This window comes from Egretta garzetta, unplaced genomic scaffold (assembly GCF_000687185.1).
Source record: "Egretta garzetta isolate BGI_Z169 unplaced genomic scaffold, ASM68718v1 scaffold230, whole genome shotgun sequence".
Taxonomy (NCBI): domain Eukaryota; kingdom Metazoa; phylum Chordata; class Aves; order Pelecaniformes; family Ardeidae; genus Egretta; species Egretta garzetta.
Genome location: NW_009258281.1, coordinates 2,317,467 through 2,341,364, shown reverse-complemented (window position 1 = coordinate 2,341,364; position 23,898 = coordinate 2,317,467). Strand labels below are relative to the sequence as shown.

Sequence of the window (23,898 nt, the reverse complement as noted above, 5' to 3'; positions counted from 1 at the left end):
TTAACATTATGGGCTAGATGAATGGGATAAAACAGGCTTTAAGTCATCTTTGCAGCTCCCTCATATTGCAGCTGTTTTAGCCTCTGATACCTCTACGTCAGCTTTAGCCCATTGCAGAGCATGTTCCGTAACAATAATGCTCCTCACTGTCTGCTTCTTCTGAGTGCGCTAAATGGAGTTTCCAGCTTTTGATCCCAGCCAGAAAACACAAGCCCTGTACATGGAGAGTATATCAGACAACAGCCAGAGGAAGTAATGGCCTGCTGAAGTACCTTAGAAACTATTGATTCTCACTGCTTCTTCACAAACTGCAGGCTGAATTCTTCCATTTTCACGATGTCTTGCTACCCAGGGCTTGTACTGCGATATCCGACAGCTGGTCCAGTTTATCAAGGAGGCTCATGGGAATGTCTTCCGGAGAGTGGCACTCAGTGCCCTCTTAGACAGCGCTGAAAAGTTAGTACCAGGAAAAAAACCAGAAGAAATGGAGCAAGAGCCAAAACCTTCTGGGAGCAAAAGGTGGGTGTCTGGGAGGGACAAGGCAAATGACTGACTTGCATATGGTTGTATGACTACATGAACTGAACACAAATGTAGAAAGTCCAAGGGTTTGTGTGTTTTATCTTGATAGTACATGTCAGTTCCTGATGTACAGAATTGTACTGTGGCAGCAGTCTCCTTTAAAATTTAATGAACCGAAACAGTAATAGACCTGCAGCCTAAGTGTTAACCCTCTCATATAAGAGGCCTAAGAGATCAGTGCGGTGGAAACACTGGGAGGAGGAAAGTTTGAGATGTAAGAAGCATCAGTCCCAAAACTCTGTGTGGGCATATCTTTTAATATGCATCACATCCTTAGTGTTATTTATCTGACAGGTTGTCATGAATGCTGATTTAGGATCCTGCCAACTACGCCAATTTGTCATGAATGCTGATTTAGGATCCTGACGACTATGCCAATTTGTTGTGAATGAATGACTTTAAACAATTTGATTTAGTAGCAGTTTAGGATTTATTTGTGGCAAATTGCAGGATTTGATTGTGATATTTTAATAGCACTCAATCATCAGCTGATTAACAAAGTGATTTGACAAAATTAATCAGAACAGCGACTTAGTTAAAGATTCGAAGATGGCAAGGTTCACTCTATTACTGGATGGAAGAACTACACAAAGGAAAATTAAGTTACTCTCGTGTTAGAATGATCCACAGAGAGATCGTGGATGCGGAGGATAAGGAGGGCCCTTCCATTGAATCACAAGCTTCAGAATAGACCCCCTTGCTTTCTAAACTCCTTTTCAGAAAGGAGTCTAGGTGCAGCTAGGTCCAATCTTAGTCTCAGGCTTGGCCAACTGTTTATATCTAAGGATAATATATATATATATATATATAGTAGCAGTATAAGACTCACTTTGTATTTAAATCATACATCTACAAACCACCTAAATCAATCAATGCATGATTACACACAGACATGATTTTACATATATGTATATATACACACGTATATAAAGGTATACCTGTTCAAAATTCCCCTTAAGTTCAGTGAAATACTCACATCAAATGTCTTGGCATTTCTCAATGGGCAAAGGGTGAGCCTCAAGAAATGAAAGGTTTCAGCCCAGGCTCCCCTGTCAGTCTTCAGCGATGGACCTCTGATTTTTAGCAAACTTAAGAGTTTGCTAGCTCTGAGAGGTGCCCTGCTCAGAAGGACATGCTGATCGTGGTCCAGGAGAGCTCAAAGGGCCTCGCTTAAGACAACTGTTTCATAGGATTGTGAGACGATTTGCTTTAGTCATCAGTAAATTTCCAGTCTGGGCCAAAATCCAGGTCAGCAATCACTGGTATTCCAACAACGATGTTACCACACCGCTCAGGCTGCGGTTCAGATATAAGGTGTGTTCCGAGGCTATCAGGCATAAGTGGTTGTTCCCATTCTCACTCCCTGCCTCAGCCATGTAGGAATTTCTGGTACAGTCAGTGCTGCCTAATCGTCTGACTCCTTACACCAAAGCCAAGATCTGACAGGAGTTTCTGAAATCATAAAGCGGTCCAGGAGAAAAGAGGTGGGGGGAGGAGAGTGCTGCATCATCACACAGGTAAAACTTGGTATGCAAAATGAGTCCCAGAAGAAATCTAATTCTGACATGCGTCTTTACAAAAAATAAATTTTCTCTGGTGCTTTGAGGTTTGTCATATTAAAATCTTGGGAAGAAGGATTAAGAAAGCTGAAAAACTCCTAAACCCCTTGGCTTTGATTTTAAGAGTTGATGCCTTTTTCAGTAATGGTATACGTAAGAGGCAGTGAGTTGGTAAAGAGAGGGTACATCTCTAAAGCTGCTTTGTTGCTCAGCAGCGCTTGTTTCTATGTCGTGTAGCTATGTGATCCAAATGGATGGCCCATCTCATCATGGTCTTTAGCTGACCATTTATGTTGTCTGTATAGATCCGAGGTTGGAAGCGTCATCATTGACAAAGGCCAGGCATCAGCTGCCCCTGATGAATGCCGTAGTTACATCTCGAGCCGACCAATGCAGACTCCAGAACAGTAAGCAAATATTGCATTGTTTCACACATTAATTGCCAACATCTTCCTTCTGGGGTTAGTACAAATGGGCAGGACTTATCTTTTTGGATGGTACCACAAATGCATTGAGTGTCTGTTCAGGAGCTGCTGGTAGCAGCTAGGTAATGCCTATTTTCAATGCTGCCAACTGGACCCACCCTGATTTCAATGGGGAACCACCAGAAATTTTCAAATGACAGTGCAGTAGATTTGACAATATCACATACTACCATATCCATTAATAGAATGTTAATTCCTCAGAGATGTCACCACAGCTGTTCTCCATGCTTTGTTTGTACTTCTGGGGGATGATTCTATTAATTTTCCTCTTCCAAGTTATTGCTAAGGGTCATAAATCCTTTACTGAATCCCAAGAGCCAGCCCATTCCTGACCTATCTTGGGGATGTAGTCTCCGAAGATTGTGGCATTTCCCTTGCCAGCACAGGTGCTCTACCAGTTTTGTTAACGAGCGAATCAACCCATTGTTAGGGATTGCACATTTGAAGTATCTATTGCCCGAAGTATTCTGCTATTTAATATTGAAGTAAATGTAATCAATACTCTTAAGAATTTTAGAAAATTTTATACGTGACCACTGGTCCCTCAGTAACTTCGGAGAAGTCATTTAACTTCTCTGCGCCTCTGGATACCCATCTGTCTTGTTAAAGTGCTTTGAGATGCACTGTACAAGACATTGCTTGCACAAGGGCCCAGAGCTCAATATTATGCATTCCTCTGCATTAACTGAGCCTGCAAAATCTCCCTGTTGAGACTGCAAGGATGCCACAAAGCCCCTTACCGCTCTGCAGAATTGCAGCAAACTGTTCTGCTCTGAGCCCTGCCGCAGCATGGGAGATCTCAAGAGTATAGCAAAATATGCTGTCCCCATTCCAATACATTGAGAACTGTGACTCCGGCGGTTTCACAAATAGCTACCATGATGTCCAAGAGCTCTCCAGTATGCATGCTTGTAGAAAGCACCAGTGTAGCCTTATCAATATGGGTCATTTTGACCTAAAGAAGATGACTTATTTTTCATATGTATGGAATGACCTGTTCAATGGACAAGCTCCTCAGGGTAGAAAAGATGGTTATTTTGTGCCTTGAACAATATTGAGCATGTTGTCAAATTTGCGTATGTCCCACTGAGAAGAGTATGTTTTCAACTCAAAACGGAACAACCTCAAAGAATAAAGAAGTTGGGGGGGAGGGGGGTGGGCAGGAGGGAGGCCTCATTCTTCTGAGCATCCCAACTGCACTGAAATGCAGTTCATGCTCTGTGTCCCTCTCCTTCCAGTGATGAGCAAATCCAAGGGGCTGTTCTGGGACGCAAGGACTTCTGGCGAAAGATGTTCAAGTCGCAGAGTGCAGCAAGTGACACCAGCAGTCAGTCTGAGCAGGACACGTCCGAGTGCACCACTGCTCACTCTGGGACCACCACAGACAGACGCTCACGCTCCCGTTCCCGACGAATCTCCCTTCGAAAGAAACTCAAACTCCCCATAGGTAAATGTATGTCTCTTCCTATTCTATATACATATTGCATGCACAGAGAAACACACATAGATATATCTGTCTTAAGAAATACTGCAACGCAATTCTTTATTGTCCAAGTATGTCATATGTTCTCCCAAGGGAAGCTGGGAAATGCTACTCTCTCCATTTTACAGATGGAGAACTGAGGCAAGGGAAACATAAGCAATTTGCCAAAGGTAACAGAGGATATATGTGGCAAAAAGAATATTGAATCCCTGTCTCCAAAATAGTAGGCTAGTGTCTTAATCTCACATTGTTCCTCTCTGTAGAAGAGAAATATTCCAAATAGCATTTGACAGACAAAGACACATCCTTTACAAGTCCCAAGACCCAGCCTTGCATGGTAGTTAATGCATGTAACATGAAAAGGTTGCCTTCCCCTTCCTCCTATTTTCCTATACCCTATACTCTGGAGAAATATGCTGCAATTGCTAATAAACAGATTCTGCTTGGAAGCATTTTCAGAATTGTCTGAGTGGCTTATTCTGCAACAGGGAACTGGCTGAAGCGTTCCTCCCTCTCTGGCCTGGCTGATGGGGTGGAAGATCTCCTAGATATCAGCTCTGTTGACCGTCTGTCTTTCATCAGGCAGAGTTCCAAGGTAAATGTGTCAGGTGGGATTGCAGAGAGCTTGGAAGGACAAGATCTGGCTGGCTTTAGCTGTCCAGGGAAACATTCTACTCAGTATGGACATTGCAGCCTATGAGACTCAGTCATAGAAGTCTTCAGGGTAGAGTACCATGGGAATTTGATAGTGGACTTCTGTGGCTCACAGTAGGTTAAACCTACACCATACTTGTCCGTCTGCCTTGGTTCACTGAGAGAGAAATGCAGGCTCTGTTGATGCACTTAAGGTTTAATTGTTGGTCACACTTCTCCTTCCTTCTTTGTGCTTTTACAGCCTCTTGCAAAAGACCAATCCTTTATGCAGAAAGCTTAAAAAGGTGAAGTGCTTCAGCATACATAAATCTGTGCAGACCCACTTGTATCACTATGGTGGTCCACTGTGCTACAGCCGTCCTGTAGATGCTTTATGTCTAAGCAAGGAAGACCAAGAGCTAGTGGTACGGCACAGCATGACCCGGGCCTCTGTCTTTGCACAGGTGAAGTTTACCAGCGCAGTGAAGCTGTCAGAAGGAGGGGGGCCAGGAGGTGGCCTGGAAAACGGGCGAGATGAAGAGGAGAATTTCTTCAAGCGTCTTGGTAAATGGCGCACCTGCCGAAGACACCCATCCAAGCTTCATCACACAGAAGAAAAAGATGGTTAGAAATCAGGGTTCTCGTCTCCTTTTTTCTTTCTTTTTATCTTTTTTTTTTTTAACCTCTTTCTTTCTGTATTTTACCCCTATCCCTTTTTTCCTGCTTTCTCCATAGTTTTTGTACCCATTCTAGCCTTCTTCAACTTTTTAGTCTTTGTAACTGTTTTCTTTCCCTTCCTTCTTTCTTTTGTTTTGATTTAGAAGTCAATTCTTTAAAAAATCAAGACTATCCAAATAAATTGCACAAATACAACATTTGGGCTTTTAAAATCAAATTGAATTTGATCAACACAGTTGAAAAAATAATGCTTGCTTCAAAGCACTTATCAGTTCAAAATTAGGTGTGTAAATCTTTCATTGCCTAATATAACAATGGGTGTTCCATCAGTTTTTTTGGTTGTTTTTTTTTCCAATTTGTGACCATTTGACAGTTTTAGCAAAGATCAGCACTGATGAAACGGAAAACCCTGCACAAACCTTGTTATAATTATCTCTTTTCTTCTGTGTTTGCATGTCTAGTGTCTGCATACCATTCGTTAGGGATGCTGTCCCTTTTTCTTAGCACACAACATAATAACAACACTACTTTTCCTTTCCACGAAAGTATATTTAATTGCAATGCATTTTCAAAATCAGCAATGTTTGAAAAGTGCCTTTATGAATAATACAAGGTCATGATATATTCTGTTTTAAAATGTCATGCAGTCATTCACATGCTCATGTCCTCGGCTCAGAGCTCACCCTTGTTGTCAGGGAGACAACCTTGTATCTTGAAGTTCTGTTACTGTTTTTTCAAGAAAATCCAACTTGACTCCCAAAAACACACAAAAAGGGGTAGATTTTTCTTTTTCACCATGATTTCTGTAGCTTTACAGTATGTTATGTTCTCTGGCATTATGTTTTTTATTTTCTGACATTATACTTTGACACTGCATTGTATGTATTTCACCATCATCTGCCCCAGACCTGCAGTGTATGCATGAAAGGCATTGCTCAGGCAAGTGATGCTAGCAAGGTATGAGCATATCTCACCAGTGTAAGCTGGTCATCATTCTGCCACTGCAGAAATACTGGTGGTGGTTTTCAACTAGCTCCTAGGAGAAAAGTATTCTTCCTTTAGAAGGAGAATGCATCAGCCCAGCAGCTTGTCGTAGCTCGGTAGCTGAAGGTGGATACCCCTGCAATGGAAGGACCTGCATCGTTTTCTTCATCCACTACTTTGTGCTGAAGTAGGTGTGAAACATGTCCACCATATTTTTTCCCAGCTCTTACTGGGAAAAAAAACCTGAGGGGCAGTGAGGTCTTTATAGAATACCACAGCTGTTTCTACATGGAAGCTCATGGGAGATGTCCACATTTTCTTATAGGGATTTTTTTTTCATCTGGCTAATGCTAAATATATGCCAGTGTGAGTTTGCTTCTGCCTAGAGTGCCCATATTCTTGATTTAATGGCACAGATTAGTCTCAGCCCTGTGAGAATCAAAAGCCTTGTTCAGTGTGTGTGGCATGCCTTAGGGCTATACAAAACTCAGATGGCACATTAGTATTGGCTTTTTGAACTTTGGAAGTGTTGTCCATACTTCAGCCTTCTGTGACTAACATCAGAATTTATGTAATTAATGAAGAGAACCTGAAAAGTCTTTTATGTGCCTGTGAGAGAAGAGATGTACATGAGACATGCTTGATTTGGATTCCGACTGGACAGAAGAGGGAAATTTTTCACCATGAGAACAGTCACCCATTGGAATAATCTCCCCAGGGGAGGGGTTGACTCCACCACATTGGACACTTTCAAGCCTCAGCTGGACAGGGTGCTGGGCCATCTTGTCTAGATTGGGCTCTTGCCTGGAGAGGTTGGACCAAGTGATCCTTGAGGTCCCTTCCAACCTGGGATCCTATGATTCTATGATACACATGCATTAGAAATACCATAATAAAAGTGATGCAGTGGGTTAAAGACAGTGACCCTTGCATGTCTGTATGAGAAACAGGCAATTTGTCCAATGATGTTGATGGGAGTGTTGGGCTGTTGCCTGATTGCCAACTGAAGCAAAGGGAGGTTATTTAAAGTTTTTAAGGCAAAGTGTGACAGTTAAGGAAGTTGTATCACCGTGTCCACAAGGATCTCTGGTATGTAATGAAAGCCACATATCATTAGCAAAAATATTAGAGTAGTTGTACATGCCTGTGTGTGTATGTACTTGTTGTATGTGTGTAGTGAAATCAATGTGAGGCCTTTCGAGGGTGGGATGGTTTGTAACACAGTAGAACAGCAATGTTGCAGAGGGCCTTCAAATTTCCAGTGCTTCTATATCTTCCATAAAGATCAGCAGGTTTTATGTGCTTACAGAGAAGAGAATAAAAGCCTGTTGAAGGTGGGTGGGCATACTATTAAATTCCTGAAGGTCTGACCTTAAAGCATTGTTTTGGAACCTATTTCTGCCTTCCCATTCTTGTCATTCATGATGCTATGCCATTACTTTGCTCATGTTTTTTCCATGTGGGGTTTCCTCTTGTGTTTTTGGGTTTTTTAACATAGTAGACCAAATTTAAAAGAAAAGAGAGAGAGGAAAAATGCATTACAGTAAAAAAAAAAATGTAGACTAATTTGTCACATCATTTATGAATAGTAAATCTTCATTGTGATATATCATCTAGACCACTGGAAGTTCTGTGTTGGATATGTATGTAAGCATATGTGTGTGTGTATCTGTATGTGTGCATACATGTACATATATATACACAAAAATATATGCACATTCATGCATAAAAAATGTTTATTTTAATGATCTTTGTACCTATGCTAAGAACACAGAAGTGAGTCACAGTATGTTTACATGAGACCCTTAATGTTCCTTCGGGCACTTACTGAAGACATTGTGAGTGACCATAGATGTTGCCAGGGTGTTGAAGGCACACAGCTCAGGTGAACCACAGCACATACTTGCTCCAAGGGGTGATCTTATGTTTGCATGAGAAGCGACTGTGAGGCCGGGAGTTTGGGCATCCAGCATCCTCCTGTGTTAGGAAATGGTCTCTGGTCTCACTGGGTGAGATTTTCTGCAGGGCTGTGTCATGTTAACATTAAGCCAGTGAGGGCTCCCCTGCTTGCAGCAAGGCTAGTCTGGGACGGGCATAGGGAGGACAGTCATCGGCTGCCTCTGAAGAATTCTCTTGCAAATCTTCGACAAAGTGCAAGGCTGGGACCGCAAAGGACTGTGAAGGGCTGTAGCGACAGACTGTAGGTAGCACCACTGAGCCCAGATGGACAAAACCTCTGCTAGATCTTCGTAGTGGGGGTTAGGGAGATGCTTTAGGCATGCCTTTCTGTATCAGAAAGTCAAGTTTCTGTTCTTTATCTCATACAGGCACAGCCCTAATAGGGCCCTGAATAGGAAACATTTGTTTGTACCTCAAGTGAGTTAGTGTTACAACAGCCATAGCAGGAAGGCTCAGATAGCATGCCACAGGCTATAAGGAAAGAGGAGGAGTTGGAAGAAAAGGGTATTTGTACCTGCTCATTTATGTAAGTGTTCTACCTGTTCTTTCTACTTTATTTGTTTGTTTTTTCCATTTTGATGAACAGTTTCCCAACATAGGAACATTTTGTTTACTGGAAAACTAGGTACAGCTTCACTGGAGAGAGAAAAGCCATGTCATAAAGAAGTCTCTTGAAATTTGATATACCTCTGTCCTCAGGGGAAAAGCGAAGATCTGCACTGTCATTTTCTGTTGTGACTATTGTTTGTGGTACATAAGTAAGTGCTTTCCAAGTAATTCTGGGAGTGTGATCTCAAAGGGACTTTGAGTTTCAGCCATTCTTCTTCCCTGAGAAAGAAGTCACAAAGTCCTGTAGAGCTGACGTTTTGCCTCCTGTCTTTCAAATCCATGTTTAAAGCCAATCTTGAATTCTCCACTTGGTGTTCTCTTCTTCAGTGCTTTGTCCTTCAGTATTCTGTAAACTTTTTTACTTTCGCATGTAAACAGGGAGAGTATTATGGATAAAGAGAAAAAGCCCAGAAGCTGACTATTCTTGTTTTGACCAGCCACTTTGGCCTTGAAACTACTTTCCTGATTTCTCTTCTGTATCTTTCTACCACTATCTCAAGTCTGAGTACCGACTGCGTAATGATCTTCTGCATTCAGAAGTGTTCATTCCAATCGGCAGTGGGATTAGTTGATTTATCATGTGAACTCTGTACATGGAGTTTAAAATTGTGCTTGAAAAAAGCCCTGGATGGGGGGTGCTAGCTTCATTTTCAAAAGGAACTCTTATTAGGGTGCTTTCCATCCCAAAGAGTGCAAGACATTTCAAGGGAGAGAGGCTGGAATGATGATGATACCTAGGAATTGAGTCCACTCTCACTTTGGGTGTTCTGGTAATTGCAGAAGATATATGCCTAAAAAAAAAGACAGTACTTGATTTCCACTTAGAACATTTCCAATATTTGCTACTGATTTTTCTGTCCTAGTAGATGATCTATTACTAAATCAATCCATGAGGAATAAGGCTTATACATGCTCCACTTTAAGGTAAGCTTAGATGCAACAGAGAAGTAAGATAAGAGATTATTTGGGAAGAACAGGCAGTAAGCATGATGTTCTGTGTTAAAGAGGTGGGGAGAAAGGGCCATATTCTGGTTCACCTATGCTGGAGTAGGTTCTGGGCTTCCACACTGAGTATGGTGGAACTGTTTTGGGCAGACATCAGTATGAGCAAGACCAGAATATGGCTTGTGGTATGCCTGTTTCACAGAAGTCATGAATATTGTCAAAATGCCCATTATCTTCAAGATAGCACACCAAGGCAAGGAAGGGATTTAGACCAAGACTGTACTCATCAGGGGGTTTGTACCACTTTTTTTATTGGTGAGAGACTATATTCCCTTCTACCTACCCCTCCCTGCATCCCCTCTGTACTCTCTACCTCTTCAGGTTGCCATAGCTTTGATGATCACTTGACCTCCAACCAAGAAGGAGGAAAATCCAAGAACGTTGTGAACCTGGGAGCAATCCGCCAAGGCATGAAGCGCTTTCAGTTTCTCCTGAACTGCTGTGAACCAGGCACTATCCCCGATGCCTCCATTTTGGCAGCAGCCCTAGATCTTGTAAGTCATTTGCTGGTTTATTTTTACCTGCTGAGTGTGAGCATGTGCATACGTGGTGGTCCGTTGTCATTCACTAATGCTGTTCATGCCCGCACAGAAAGCAGGTAAAGCATCACAGCAATGCCAACTGGTGTTGCTGTTATTAGGTGGAGTTTTAGCATCTATGACTGAATGAGTGTGCAGACAAAATGGATCTTTTTATATTACGTGGCCCCCCATAACTAGATTATTGCTAGTGCAAAGCTTTTATTGTCAGGCTTCAGATTTTGCTTACAGCCATTCTGCTTCTGCTCCTAGCATCAATAATAACCTACAGAATAAGGGCTGAAGACTGGGTAACTACCTGGAGAAGCACAGTAATTCCACTCAGGAGTTCTGACAGTTATAAATACATTAGGCAACACTGAACTATTAGTCACCAGAGCCAGTCAGTGGAAAAAAAAAATCAAATGTCAGAGTGTGTGTGCTTTTAAATGCAGATATTGCTAATTGGCAGATCCAAATCACAGAAGTGACACAAGCTGGTCCCTCCTTCCTGACACTGAGTGTCTCTTCTGTATCTCCCTATCTCCCTCCTTCTTTTCCTTGCAGCTGCTGATTTTTTAACAGTGCCTTCTATTTCTAAAGCAGTGGCCTTCAGCCTGTGGTCCGTGGGCCAGTGGGGCTCTGTGAGATGCTTATGTTGACAAGCGCAAGAGTGTGACCAAGACAGCTATGAAAAGCCAGACAATTATTAGTAACATCTCTGCACAGTGCTCTTCTACTTCGTTCCATAAGTGTTTGGATATCTGCAAACTTAAAAATGTTGAAAACCGCTGCTCTCAGAGCATCCACATCCTTTCTATTCCTTTGTCTTCTCACTCCTCACCATTTGCCTCTTTGCCTGTCATGCCATTTGTGCTTATATTCAGGTGTTTTTGCTTGCTGCTGGAGATGTCAGGCTCATGGACTCTCCCATTCTGCTAGTGCTGTGCCCTGCACTGCGCTGCCTTGCCTGCTCCGTAGCTGTAGGGATGATAGGCTCTGTGCACTGCGCCTTTATATGTTCTTTTTAATCTGGCATCCTTAGACTACAGATTCAAGCAAGTCTGCATTAATATTGGCCCAAAGTTGCTGTTTCTATCAGTTGCTGTTGCTATCATGTCTAGCTCTACTGTTTGGACGGGTCTCCATTCGTCTTCCTGTAGACAGATGTTTTCTTCACGAGCTACCACTTTTCCTGTTGGAGATTGTTGGCCCCTCTGGCTGGAAGCTGTGGAAGCAGCGGCTGATGGGGAAGCTTGTTGCATGCTCTCGCAGTCAGAAGTGGTTCCTACCAGTCAGGGTCGCAGTGAGCCCAGAAGGCGGCGGTGTGGGGAGAGTGTCACTCCTGCCGCCTGTGTGGCTCAAAGACAGCTTCACTCTTCGAGGCCACCAGGCTGCCACCCCACTGCAAATGCTAAACTAACACGGGGGATGTAAGGTGTGTGGTCAGGGAGGAGCTCGCTGCTGTCAGGTATGTGATATAGTATATCAGGTACATATGTCGAGACCCTTCTGGGTATGTGCTACTCTGTGTGCTAATAAATCAGAAGATAAAACAGGGGGTTGGCAATTATGCCCCTATTGCCTGTAAATGTCTTATTTATTTTTAAAATTTGCCAAACGCTTAAGCCACAGACCATCTTACTCTGTGCCCGTGTATGAAGTCAGCTGAAAGCTACCGGTCAGAGTGAACTGTGTGAAGATGTCTGTTCTGACTGCCAGAGCTGGCTTTTGCAAACTAGAGTTTGACTCTGTTTCCTTTCCACTGAATGATGCAGAAGGCTTTGGTATCAGGATTTCTGGAAGGTCTGCAGCTAAAGCTGAAAGAAGCCTTGTTCGAGTTACAGGCTTGGGACACTCCTTACAAATACCTGCTCAGCTGGCATTTTGTCTACAAAGTACTGGAGATGTACAGAAGTTAAGAAGTCACATGCACTAGAGGTTTCAAAAGGTGACAGCTTGTCATCTCACTGTATTGCTTAATGGCAGTGTATGCTGTTATGGAAAATTCCCACATTTTATATCAACAGAGCCCACCCAACAGAAAACATTCTGGTTTTTTACCTTCTGTTTTCAGGCTTTTGAAGTAATAGTTTGAATCAGGTTTGATGCAAATTAAAAGCTTCTTCAGTAATTTTATTCAGCCTAGTTGCTATGGCAACCTTTAAAAAACGAAATTTAAATAGCTCCAGTTTCAGTTCTTTCATAAACTTTTTCAGCATGCTTTTTCATGCAGATTTTCAAAATTCCATTCTTATATCAACTTCAAGATCTTTGATCAGCCTGGATGTTTATACAGGTTTGCCACAGTGATTTAAAGAAATTAGAACAATGAAACAAAGACTGCATCCTTATGGAGGTAATGATTTATTTATATATTAAATTGAGTGTTGCCTTAGTTTTAGAAACTCCATAGTTAACACATTTTCCCAGAGGCAGTGTCCATCCTTGACTGAATTTTATAAAACTCTGATCTATTTGTGGCTTTGCAAACTTTCAGTGACAATTGATAATATGTTGCAGGCAGTGTCATCAGCTTAAATCCTGGCTTGGCAATAATAAAATTGATTTTCTTTCCCTTTTTAAGAAACTTTGGAAGTTGAAAGGTGAATAATATGCTATTTCAGTCTGTGGTCAAGTTTCTGCAGAGGCTTCCAATAAAACACTGTCCAGCATTGTATAAAGACGTTACCTGAAGTATCCCAACTAGACTAGTGTAAATGACTCAGGTGGGGAAATACAGGCTTTCCTTTGACCAGTTTAGCAATGTGTGACACCTATCACCATTATAATTCTTCAATAAGATGTGTGAACTCATCTATGCTAACACATAAATCTCTTATCCTTGTTGAAGTGCCATAATGGTGCTGCTTTATGGCAGGGCTGCGGCTGAGAGGACCAAGTATTGGGAGGGCAGAAGCAAAGTCTAAACCACAAGAATACTTGCCAGTATCCTGGCTCCATGTCACCAAGGGTTTCAGGCAGGGTCTGTTGTTCCTATGTCCCTGTTTCCGTAGGAGAAATACCTGTCCATAGGAGGGTGTATGACCTGGAAGGAAATCAGAGATTGCTCCAAATAGATGACTGGGAAGAGAAACAGAGCTGTGTCATGGATTGTACTTGAGCATTTTTAGATATAATCAGAGAGATTTGAACTAATGTTTTTGAGGCAATTCTCCTGGACATTGGTTAATAATTTAGTAATATACCTGCTAAGCTACTTCTCATGCCAGACTTATCTTGTGGTTAGACAAAAGAGGGCTATCCAGTTGGCATCTTTTGACAGTACTTGAATTTACTTTATTTGCTCTAGAAGTAGATTGTTGCTATTTTACTTTTTATTTTTCCTCGAAGAAACCAGTGGAAATAAATTTTTGCTCGAAGTGCCCTGCAGAGTGTAAGAAAGGGCACAAGAAAATTACCAGTGGTTGATTGGTCTTATAAAATTCACTATCGTTGAAAACAAAACTGGACCTGAACACTCTGCAGTCATAAAACTCTGGAGAATCAGCTGTACTTGACCAGTAATGTGATGCTGTAAAATTCCAAATCCATTCTGTATTTGCTCCCTCCCACTCAGGTCATTGCTTTTGCTGTTATTAGTGCAAATCGGGGTATCTGCTGAAAAGCTCCAATGAGAATACTTGAAATTTTGTTAAGGAAATGGTGGATTCTTATTCATGTCGATTTATATAGCACAAGAACCATTTTCAAAAAGCAAAGCGATATAGTAGGTCTAATGTTAAAAGTGGACTTGTGAACAGTTTCACAGGCACAGGCAGGCTTATGAGAGTATTGCTGCTGTGTTGAGTTTTGACAGTGACCATGGTAACTTGTGTTCTTTTCAGCTATGCACCGCCTGCCTGATTCATTTCTCTCCATTTGTGGTGTGTTTCTCTGTGGTGTGAATCCATCCTTGTCCATTCTGTCACATCTTCATCTTTCTCTTGCTGCTGCTTCGGGTTTCCCTGAGCCTCAGGTAAGCAATCACAGGGAGCTTGTGCCCCATGATGTTTGGAAAGTCCTCCTTCATGCAGGAGGTCTTTCCAGGGATTTTTAATTTGGAACTCCTGCTCCAGGACACACTTCTCACCTTCACACACACACACACACACACACACACACACACACACCTTCACACACACACACACACACACACACACACACACACACACACACTCCCTGTCCTAAATATCCTCCTTTAGTTATAATAGTTGAGTACTTTCATAATGTTTACAACACGTATCTTTACAAGATTCCTATATGCTAGGAAACTTTGACTCCACCAGTGGTGAACTAAAATAAGGGGAGATTAAGGCTGGGCTTCATCTTTTCATGTAGGTCTCCATGGTTAAGGTTTTACTCTGCAAAAATAAAAGAATAAGATCCTCACCTATTCTGTGTTCCATACTGCATGTGGGCAACAAGTAATCTGTAAATGGTTTTTCCAGGTGCTAGATATTAGTTTTGTTTCTGGTTGGCAATGACCGTCTGGCTTCAGATTTCTGCCTTCCTCATCAGAACGTTGGGCCAGCTTTAATATTCTTATTCAAGAGAATTGCTAAAAGATTGTTCTTCCAACATTTGAATAAAATAAGAGCAAAAAGCTGCAGCAGGGTATTGTGTCAGGAAGCAATTAACACTTGTTTTCTTGTTAATGTAATCAAAACATTTTTTTTTTTTCTTTTTTGCCAGTCCCCTAAAAGGCATGATTTTTTTCATTCCTGTTGGTGGTAATTTCTGGCTGTAAGTTTAGCTGCAGTACAGAATTTCCTAAATCAATTCTCAAATTTTTGGAGCATTGGTCCAAAATTTCTTGCTTTCAACTTTTAATTGCAGCACTATCGGCAGCCCTATTTAATAATGTTCCACAGACCATCCTCCATGGTCTCAGGGCCCTTCTGTTATTTATGGATCTCAGATGAGGAACCTCCCATTGCAAGTAGATGCTGATCTGTTTAAGTTCTCATTACAACTGTCAGCATCTAAATGTGTGGCATACACATGTTTGTGCTCTGTGAAATCCCTGTTAGGGAACCTTTCAAAGCCAGCTTATAAATCGTGAACATTGTTGTATTCTTAGTTTTACAACCTGCTGGCCACAGGAGTTTTTGCTTGTGAAAATTGCAGGAAGAGAGGGGGGAAATTAAATGGAAATGAGGAGAACTGTTTGCTTTTAGTCACTTTCCATGTCTGTAAAGATATTATTTTTGCAGAGTTGTAGACTGCTGGGAAGCAATCTCCTTCCTAAGTCTAAGCTACCCTTTAGGAAACAAATTACCATGCCCATTTTTGAACATATTTGAGAGTTTCAGAAGCACTTTTTATTGATTTAACATGGATCCTGCGGGGCGATCTAATACAAACTAAGATACACTCAATATCATTTCTCCCATTTAAAGAAAAGTGCTCTTCCAAGCTGGGGGGCAGGAGGATTTTCTTCTGGAAAATAGTCAATCACTTCAAAACTCAGCTGCCTGATGTTAAGTTTCAGTACTAAATTGTCTGATGCTTGCTGAGGCCATTGAAGTTAGCCAGTGAAGTTTTGCTGTTTTACGCCAGTAATGGGTTTCACTCTCCGTATTGGCTTGTTGTACATGCAAAATAGTACTCTTCTAGTTTCAGCAAGCCTCCATTCATGCTTCCACCCCCAGGATGCACAAGCAGAACTTACCATGACAAATGCTAGGATTCATGTGGCCATGCTGCCATTTGCGCTTGCAATATTTGCAGCCTTACTAGGGAAGGTGAAAAGAAAACTTGGCTCAGTCCTCCAGTAAAAGTGTCAGGTGCACACTTCTGCTTTTTGGCACCTGCACGGTTTCTGAAAGACAGGATTACAGAGGGGGATTAAAGCAAGGTTGTTTGTAAATTTATGATGTGGCTCTTTCTGCCCCTCTAGTGGTTGGACTAAGCATAACTGTTCAGTCTACGTAAGCCTTGGTTTTATTAGCTCAAGAGGTGTGACCCAAAGCAGAGATCCTGGTTTCAGACTCTGATGGAGAGATTGCTCAGTCTGTGCGACTCCATGGCAAACTTGCAAAGCAATTGATTAAAGCCCCAAATCCTCTGATATTCAGAGAGTTTTTCCAATGTATTTGTACTGAAGGTGATCTTTTGCAAACATTTCAGGAAGCTCCTGTAGTGGCGAGAGCAGCCCTGTTCCTCGAGTGTGCACGCTTCGTTCACCGCTGTAATCGTGGCAACTGGCCCGAGTGGATGAAGGGCCACCACGTGAACATTACTAAGAAAGGCCTGTCCCGTGGGCGTTCTCCTATCGTGGGCAACAAAAGGAACCAGAAGCTGCAGTGGAATGCAGCTAAGCTCTTCTACCAGTGGGGAGATGTAAGTGTTTGTTTCACTTCAACTTACCTTAATAAAATACACCAAAATGTAAAGGTCATTGAATCCTACGCAGAATTGCAGTTCCAGTAAAGTGGGGGCTCATAAGCCTCCCTTCCAACTTGCACTTCACAGCCTGCCAGGATCAGCTTTTCTCCTAATGGAAACAGACTTTGTTGGGATGTAGTGGTGTCCCCTTCCTCCCCCTCCCCTGTTGTGTTCCCTCTGAGGATCCATTTGGTCCACTCTCCCGTTTCCAGCACTTGTCATATGTGAATGCGTAAAGAAGAGTAAGTGCAGGGTGTGTGATACTACCTGCTTTTTTTCTAGTTGCTTCTAGCTATTTTTATCCCAGGGCTGCTTGGGCTAGATGTGGTGCTGTATATTTAGTAATGGATTTCTCTTTGATGTACTGTTTCAGTCTCTCTTTGCACCCATGCAAACTGTTGGCACTCATCATTCTTTGGCAAGGAATTCTCTTGGGCTACTGCATGTCATCTAAAGAACTGCCTCTGTTCTGAGCTTGGCTCCTTCAAGTTTTATTTGATCGTGATCTCTTACCATGCATGAACTAGGCAATTGCCCTGTCTGGCCCTGTCAGTGCCACTTGCAATTTCTTTGGAAGCCCACCAGAGAATACCTGCTGAAGGTCTGACGCTTATTGCAAGTCATTTCAGACAACTCAAAATAGTGGGAGTAACTCCTTTGACCCGTATGGTGCCTGTTAGATAGGCCTATCTGGAAGTGAGCTTTGTGCTTCTCACCTGTTCACAAAATCAGAGATTTTTACAGTGAGCATCATGATTAAAAAAAATGAAAAGACATAAAATCCAAGGCTCAGGGAAATTTGAAAACCATGTATTCTTGCAGTCTTGGGGTACTTACATAAGCTATACCAAAAAAGCCTTGCTGGTCCATATTCTCCTATGTTAAACCAACGCACGCTTCTCAGGGGAGCACATTGTAGAGAGCCTTGAGCTAGAGTGGACCATGTCAGTACATTCGCACCACAAAACCCAGCTCAGGTCTGAGCACCCAAGCTAATAAGCTTTGTCTCTTGGCAGCTCTCCTCCCTCCATTTCTGATGCTAGTTCAGGGAATGCGACCTGGGCACCCTACTCTCTGTTACATCTCAAACACAGGTGACTATCTTATTAACAGCACAGATACCAAAGTTTTTTGAAAAATTACATAGTGTGAATGTATTTTCTTCTGTATTGCATGAGGTCACCACCTTAGCCTGTCGCCTTTGAGCAATCCTTCCAAGCAGAGGCCATGCGATTACATAGTCCTGTATTTTTGCATGCATTGCTGGCAGTCAGGACTATCCATCTGCTTGTGGACTCTATGCCTCTAGACATTCCTTTTCTTCAGATTCTGACAAAATTGGAGCAGGCAAGTCGGTCACCATTGGAAGCCAGCTAGACTCCTCATCAGCTGCCATTTTTACAATCTGAAGTAGCCTGTCCTGGAAGAAGTCCAGGAAGGTTTTCTTTTAGAAATGTTTAAGTATTACCATATGATGCAACGTCACAAGAAAGGAGCCAGGGAAATCTGATGGCAAGCAACTTAGCATCATTCTTTTCCCCTTAACTTTAATGGCATCGTAAGGCACATCTGGATGCGTTCTCCATGCTAGGAACAACATGTGTGTGCTAGGTGTCTAGGAACATCCCAGGAGGGAAGACCGTTACTTTTACTTTACTGTAAGGCAGGAGAAGATTTGGAGAGCAGTCTTTACCATGCAAATTTCTTCTCTTTTTACTGCAAGGTGTCTTGCCACCCATGAATATTTCTTTTTCTTCTCACTGGAGGCTAGGGCAGTATAGTTACCCACAGCATCACTGGCCCCAAAACAGACTTGTGCTTTAGAATTGGTCAACATCTAGCAGCACTGAGGGGCAGTTCCTGCAAGTCCTTCATGTTGAATGCTGGGCAAGGCTGGGCCTCTGGCACTGCTTTTACCTCTTAGAAGCTGTTTCAGGTGAAGGCGGCTGCAAGCACAAGCAGCAGCCACCGGCTGAGCCTGTAGGGCTGGGACCCTGCAAATTGTGCTCCTCAGAGGGTGGCTTGTGTTGACTCTGACCAGATTCCAACTGGATAGGCTGAACCATGAGGAGAAACAGCTTTCTGTTGCTGTAGTACCAGCATCTGCTGCAGAACATGTTGCCGTTTCGGTGTGTTTACCTGCCCGTTTCACCGTAGGCAATATCAGCATGAAGGGCAGAATGACTGTGCACTCAAATCGCTCCTAAGCAGCTCCGGTAGCAAGGCAATGGGATCCCTCCCCCAGCCCATTCTGCCTCCATGCTACCAGATCCTTGCCAACGCCACAGCACACCATCCTTGCTGCTTGGTGGCAGCAGGGCTGCTGCTCTGGAAGGAAGATCCTTCAACAAAGAGAAAAGAATGTATTAGTCTCTAAATGCACTGAGGCCTTGTTCTGGTGTTTTTTTTTTTCTTGCAGTAAATAAGGCTGGAAATTTGTGCTAATTATGCATCCTTGCTTGTCTGTCATTGCTCACTAATTGTGATATACAGTGCTATCGTCAAAGTGTAGTGAGACAAAGAATGAAGGTAAATCTTTTTTTTCCCACCCAACTCCTTTAACTCAGCCTCCCTAACAGCCATCAGAGGATAACAGTGGTAAACCCTTTCCACGTGAGGTGGGATTTAGCCTACCTGTAGCAGTGATGAGCCTATTGAATCACGCAGTAGCACTTGTTATGCTGTCTTTTTAAATAACAGAGCGTTAAATCTCTTCTGATCAGGTTACTCTGTCACTTCCTTTGCCTTCTTCTGCTAAGAGGTATTTTCTTTTAAAGTGTGGCATGCTCTCCATTTGCTAGGAAAACTGAGAGTAATTCATGCAGATAATACATGTTAGGAATTCAGTGCTCATTAGTTAGGGTGCTGTGGGATTATGTATGATTACTTTAATATTAGAGTGGACAACACAGCACAAATAATATCTGATAAATTACTGCTTTGTGCAGAGGCAAGCAAAACATTTCTTCCTTTAAATGCCTGCAACATGAAAGGGGAAAAAAATTGAGAGAGAGGTGGAGCTTCTTTAGCAACGTGCAGGCTTGCAGATAGCTGAGGTTGGCAACTACCTGCATCAGCCTGCAAGCCACAGCACTGCCACCTTCTTCTCTTTGTGTAGCAGAGCCTGCGCTCTTCGTTGCTGCTGGATTTCACAGGAATGGCTTAGTAGCAAGGAGGAAGAGCTGTACTAATACCTGCTTTGCTCCAGCCAGGACAGGAGAATTATGTACTGCTGGCACAACCGTCAGTGCTGACCCGTAGAAGATTCAGAAATCCCCTGTAGTATCTGTCTCTGAAACTATCTCAAAAGCAAGGAGGCCGAATGGCAAATGCTGATGAAAACTCAGCAATTAAACACATTTCCTCCCTCGCAAAGTGATGATATCACGGGATAAAGTTTTACATAATTGTTGTGTTCTCTTCACCTCTCTGCAAGAAAGAAATGGAAGACAATCCTTAAGAACTCTGAAGTGTCTTAGCGGGAAAGCATTCTTCTTGCTAACACACCCTCACCTGTGGCTTTGCTGACAGCACCATGGGGACTGTTTACACGCTGATAGTGATGCTGGCAAATGGCCATGAATAAAAACCATCAGTGCCTTTCTGGAGACTGGAACAGTAGTCAGTGGAAAGCTGTCTGTCTTTGTTCTCTACGTGGATCTCCTCTATACCATTACCCAGGCACCTTCCCAGCTTTTATATGCATGGTGTCAGCTTGTTTTTGGAAAGTACATCAGGCAGTCTGTCCTTGGGCTTTCCCATGGGCATTCAACAGTTTTGTGGAGGAAACAGGGACTGTGACTGGGTTGCTAAGTCACAGGATGGTTTCTAAACAGAGTTCAAGTTCTTAAACAATTTCTTAAATATTCTTGGTATCCTCAGACTTAGCAAAAATCTGGCACACCTAAATCAAGGGGAGAAAGAAAAGTGGAAGAAATTCATACAAAATAATGATCTAATCTCCTCCTGCCTATCATGTGCCAGTTTGGAGATTTTTTTTTTTTGTTACTTAACCAAACCTGCAAATATTTTTCATCATTAAATTTGTCACTCTTTGCAAATTTTGGTTGAAAAAAAAGGGGGGGGGGATAAAATATGGGTTTGGTAGCAATTAATCTTCTATCATTCCTGTCTCTACTGCATTTCACAGACAATAAGAATAAAGCCAGGCCACTCTGTTCTGGCTGGAACACCTCCACAGCCTGCACGGGGCAGAGCTCTTGGCCACCAGTGGGTTGGGCTGAAATTCTCACCTCCTTGCGCTTTCTCTTTCTCCCTGTCTGCAGGCAATCGGTGTCCGCCTCAATGAGCTGTGCCATGCCGAGAGTGAGAGCCCTGCCAACCTGCTGGGCCTCATTTATGATGAGGAGACCAAGAGGCGCCTGAGAAAGGAGGATGAGGAAGAAGACTTTTTAGATGACAGTAAGGAGACTCCCTTTACTACAAGAACCCCCGCTTGTAAGAACCTCTGCTTTAGGAGCACTTACTTTTATTTTCTTTTCATCCTCCTGCCACCCAGCTGTATTTCCCAGGCCCTCACCTTCACCCCAGCTTCCTCCCCTCTTCTTTCCATGCCTGGGTGTACAACATGACAGATGGGTAGCAGCACTGGGAGGCTGTGAAGGAAAAGGGGGTGAAACCAAGCAGTGAGTTGCAATTCCTGTATACTGGCAACTGCAAGTATAAGCAGGGTACCGATTTCTTGCATCTTGCTGTCACCCGAGTGCCAAAAGGGGTTCAGCCTCCCACTTTTTTTACTCCCATTCTTTCCAGTTATTTCTGCTGAAATATTTGTGTAAGATCAGCTGCTTTCTGTTTCTTAACACTGAAGAGTCATCTCCTCCCCTGGTGTGAATTGGCACAGCTCTACCAAAGGCTTTTGAATTTTGACTTCAGTATATTTGCCTGATTCTCAGGCAGAAATATTGCACAGTGATATAAAAAGTATCATTAAAAACCTGCATAACAACAAGATGACTGAAACACCCACATTTGTGCATGTGTGTACATAAGGGGGGGGGGCTGTGTGTCACAGACTGAAAGCCTAGATAGGCACGCAAATTGTAAGATACCTTGTGAATCAAAATAAATTAAGTCAAAACACATATTGTTGTAGGTGTAGGTGAAGGTGGTAACAAACATTATGTCCTCTCCAGACACCATTTGTATATACGTGTGTGCCGTAACATACTGTTTCCTGTGTACATGTACTGCTGTTCGCCATTGGATGTAGCGTGCTAGCACTGTTTATGTATCTTCTGGTTTCTTTCTCTGTGGTTCTGGGTTTGTTCTTATCACTGCATAAAGGCCAACTTTGGAATAGAGAGAAGTAGACGGGAACAGTGAAATGGCATTTGTGGGAAATGATCTCAAGAGAAGGTATTGGCCCTAAGCTAGACCTTTGTGTCTGCTGCTATGTGGTGTGCCAGGGCTAGCAGCTACATGAATGTGAGTGGCCGTTCTGGATATTCTTTTGGCCCTTTAAGAGGTATATCCAAAGCAGGAGATTGCACCCAAAATCTTCCCTCTCCTGCACCGTGACTGAATTTTGAAAGATGAGGAGCAACTGCGTTCCTGTGACAGAGCAGTCTTTCTTGTCCCTGTTCAGCCACTGGTAGGGCACTCATAAGAGGATGCGGAGCTGGTTTAAAAGGGCGGTCTAAGAGAAGCAGACAGAGACAACAGGTTCTGGCCTAGAAAGCCATGTAAACGCTCAAGTACTCTCCAGGGTCTGGAAATAACCGATCTGCGTTCTTGCTGAAGGCAGAGATTTTTCAAAAACTGCCCTGTGTGCTGTAGGGAGTAGACTGAGGAACATAAAATATGCAATTGGAAATTCCATTATGCTGTACATCTCATCTGTATTTGATAGTTCGGGTTATTTTAGTCCCTACGAAGTCCATAATTCACTACTGGTAATCTGTACAGAGGAATTGGCAAGCATCGCAGAGTTAATCTGGTTTTATCTGATCCCTGCAGCGTCCCCTCACTTGTTTGTTTGGACTATTTCTTTGCAAAAAGTATTAGACCGTATGTGGGGGAAAGCAAGTGAAAACATAAATCTCTCTGAAATGTATGCAGATGGTAATATCAGGAATTATTAAAAATGGGTGTGGTTAATTGTTGTCACAACTAATTTTTTTATTTACTTTTTTGCTGTCCATTATCCTAAATAGTATTTTTCAAATTGATCGAGCACTGAAGAATCCTTCATACTTTTCAATCTGTGAATGGCATTAGATGGGTTACAAAGTGTAGGGCTTTTGAAGCTCGTTGTTTAGACTCAGTTGAGACAAAACTTCAAGTATTTCAATAATTCCTCTTGCCTTTCCCCTTTGTTTTAGGTTAAGCTTTTGAATGTATAATTTGATTAAGCAGTTAGTTTTTTTCTTTTCTTCATTATCTCTAAATAACACTTGGATTCTGTGCACAAATAAAGAGGCCTGACATCAAAGGAGGCTGTCTTTCCCAGTTGTCGGGGTAGTAATTAATAGTAGGCCCAGTACCTCTTTGCTGGCTAGTCACAACTCCATGTATTTTGAGAAATTTTCCTATATTAAAAGTAGTTCTTTTCTAGAACTGCAGAAGATTTGGCTGAATGCAAAACTGTAAAGGGGAAGAAGGTTATCTACTTCTTAACCTGTATTTACTTTAAATGAGATGTATACAAAATGCTGTAAGAACATGTTAATTTAGTAGATACTTCACCATAATATATGTTATAATATATACTATAGTACACTATGGTGTGTTAGTACTATCGCATGTGCTGGTAAATATGTGGATTGATATTTGTTTGACTATGTTCCTTTTAGTGTAGGAAAAGTAGCATAGACAAAAGTCTGGGGTTTCCTCTTTTTTAGTGCAGCTTGCATTGTGCACCATATGTGAAAGTGTCCATCACCTCTTGGTTCCAGATTTTGTATCGTCTCCTTGCTCACCATAGAAATATTTTTCCCTAGGCACTGTGAATCCTACCAAATGTTGTTGTCCTTTTGCGCTGAAAATGGCAG

General features: G+C 42.4%; 1 protein-coding gene across 1 annotated transcript in view; it reads left to right on the top strand.

Moving 5' to 3' along the window:
• The window catches only part of UNC80 (unc-80 homolog, NALCN channel complex subunit), a 136,217-nt gene that overhangs the window by 40,439 nt on the left and 71,880 nt on the right, over positions 1 to 23,898 (top strand). Inside the window, 9 exon segments of the mRNA XM_035892015.1 lie at positions 353 to 519; positions 2,447 to 2,548; positions 3,865 to 4,073; positions 4,598 to 4,704; positions 5,207 to 5,306; positions 10,299 to 10,471; positions 16,628 to 16,840; positions 21,172 to 21,307; positions 23,848 to 23,894. Of these exon segments, the coding sequence (XP_035747908.1) occupies positions 353 to 519; positions 2,447 to 2,548; positions 3,865 to 4,073; positions 4,598 to 4,704; positions 5,207 to 5,306; positions 10,299 to 10,471; positions 16,628 to 16,840; positions 21,172 to 21,307; positions 23,848 to 23,894 (1,254 nt within the window).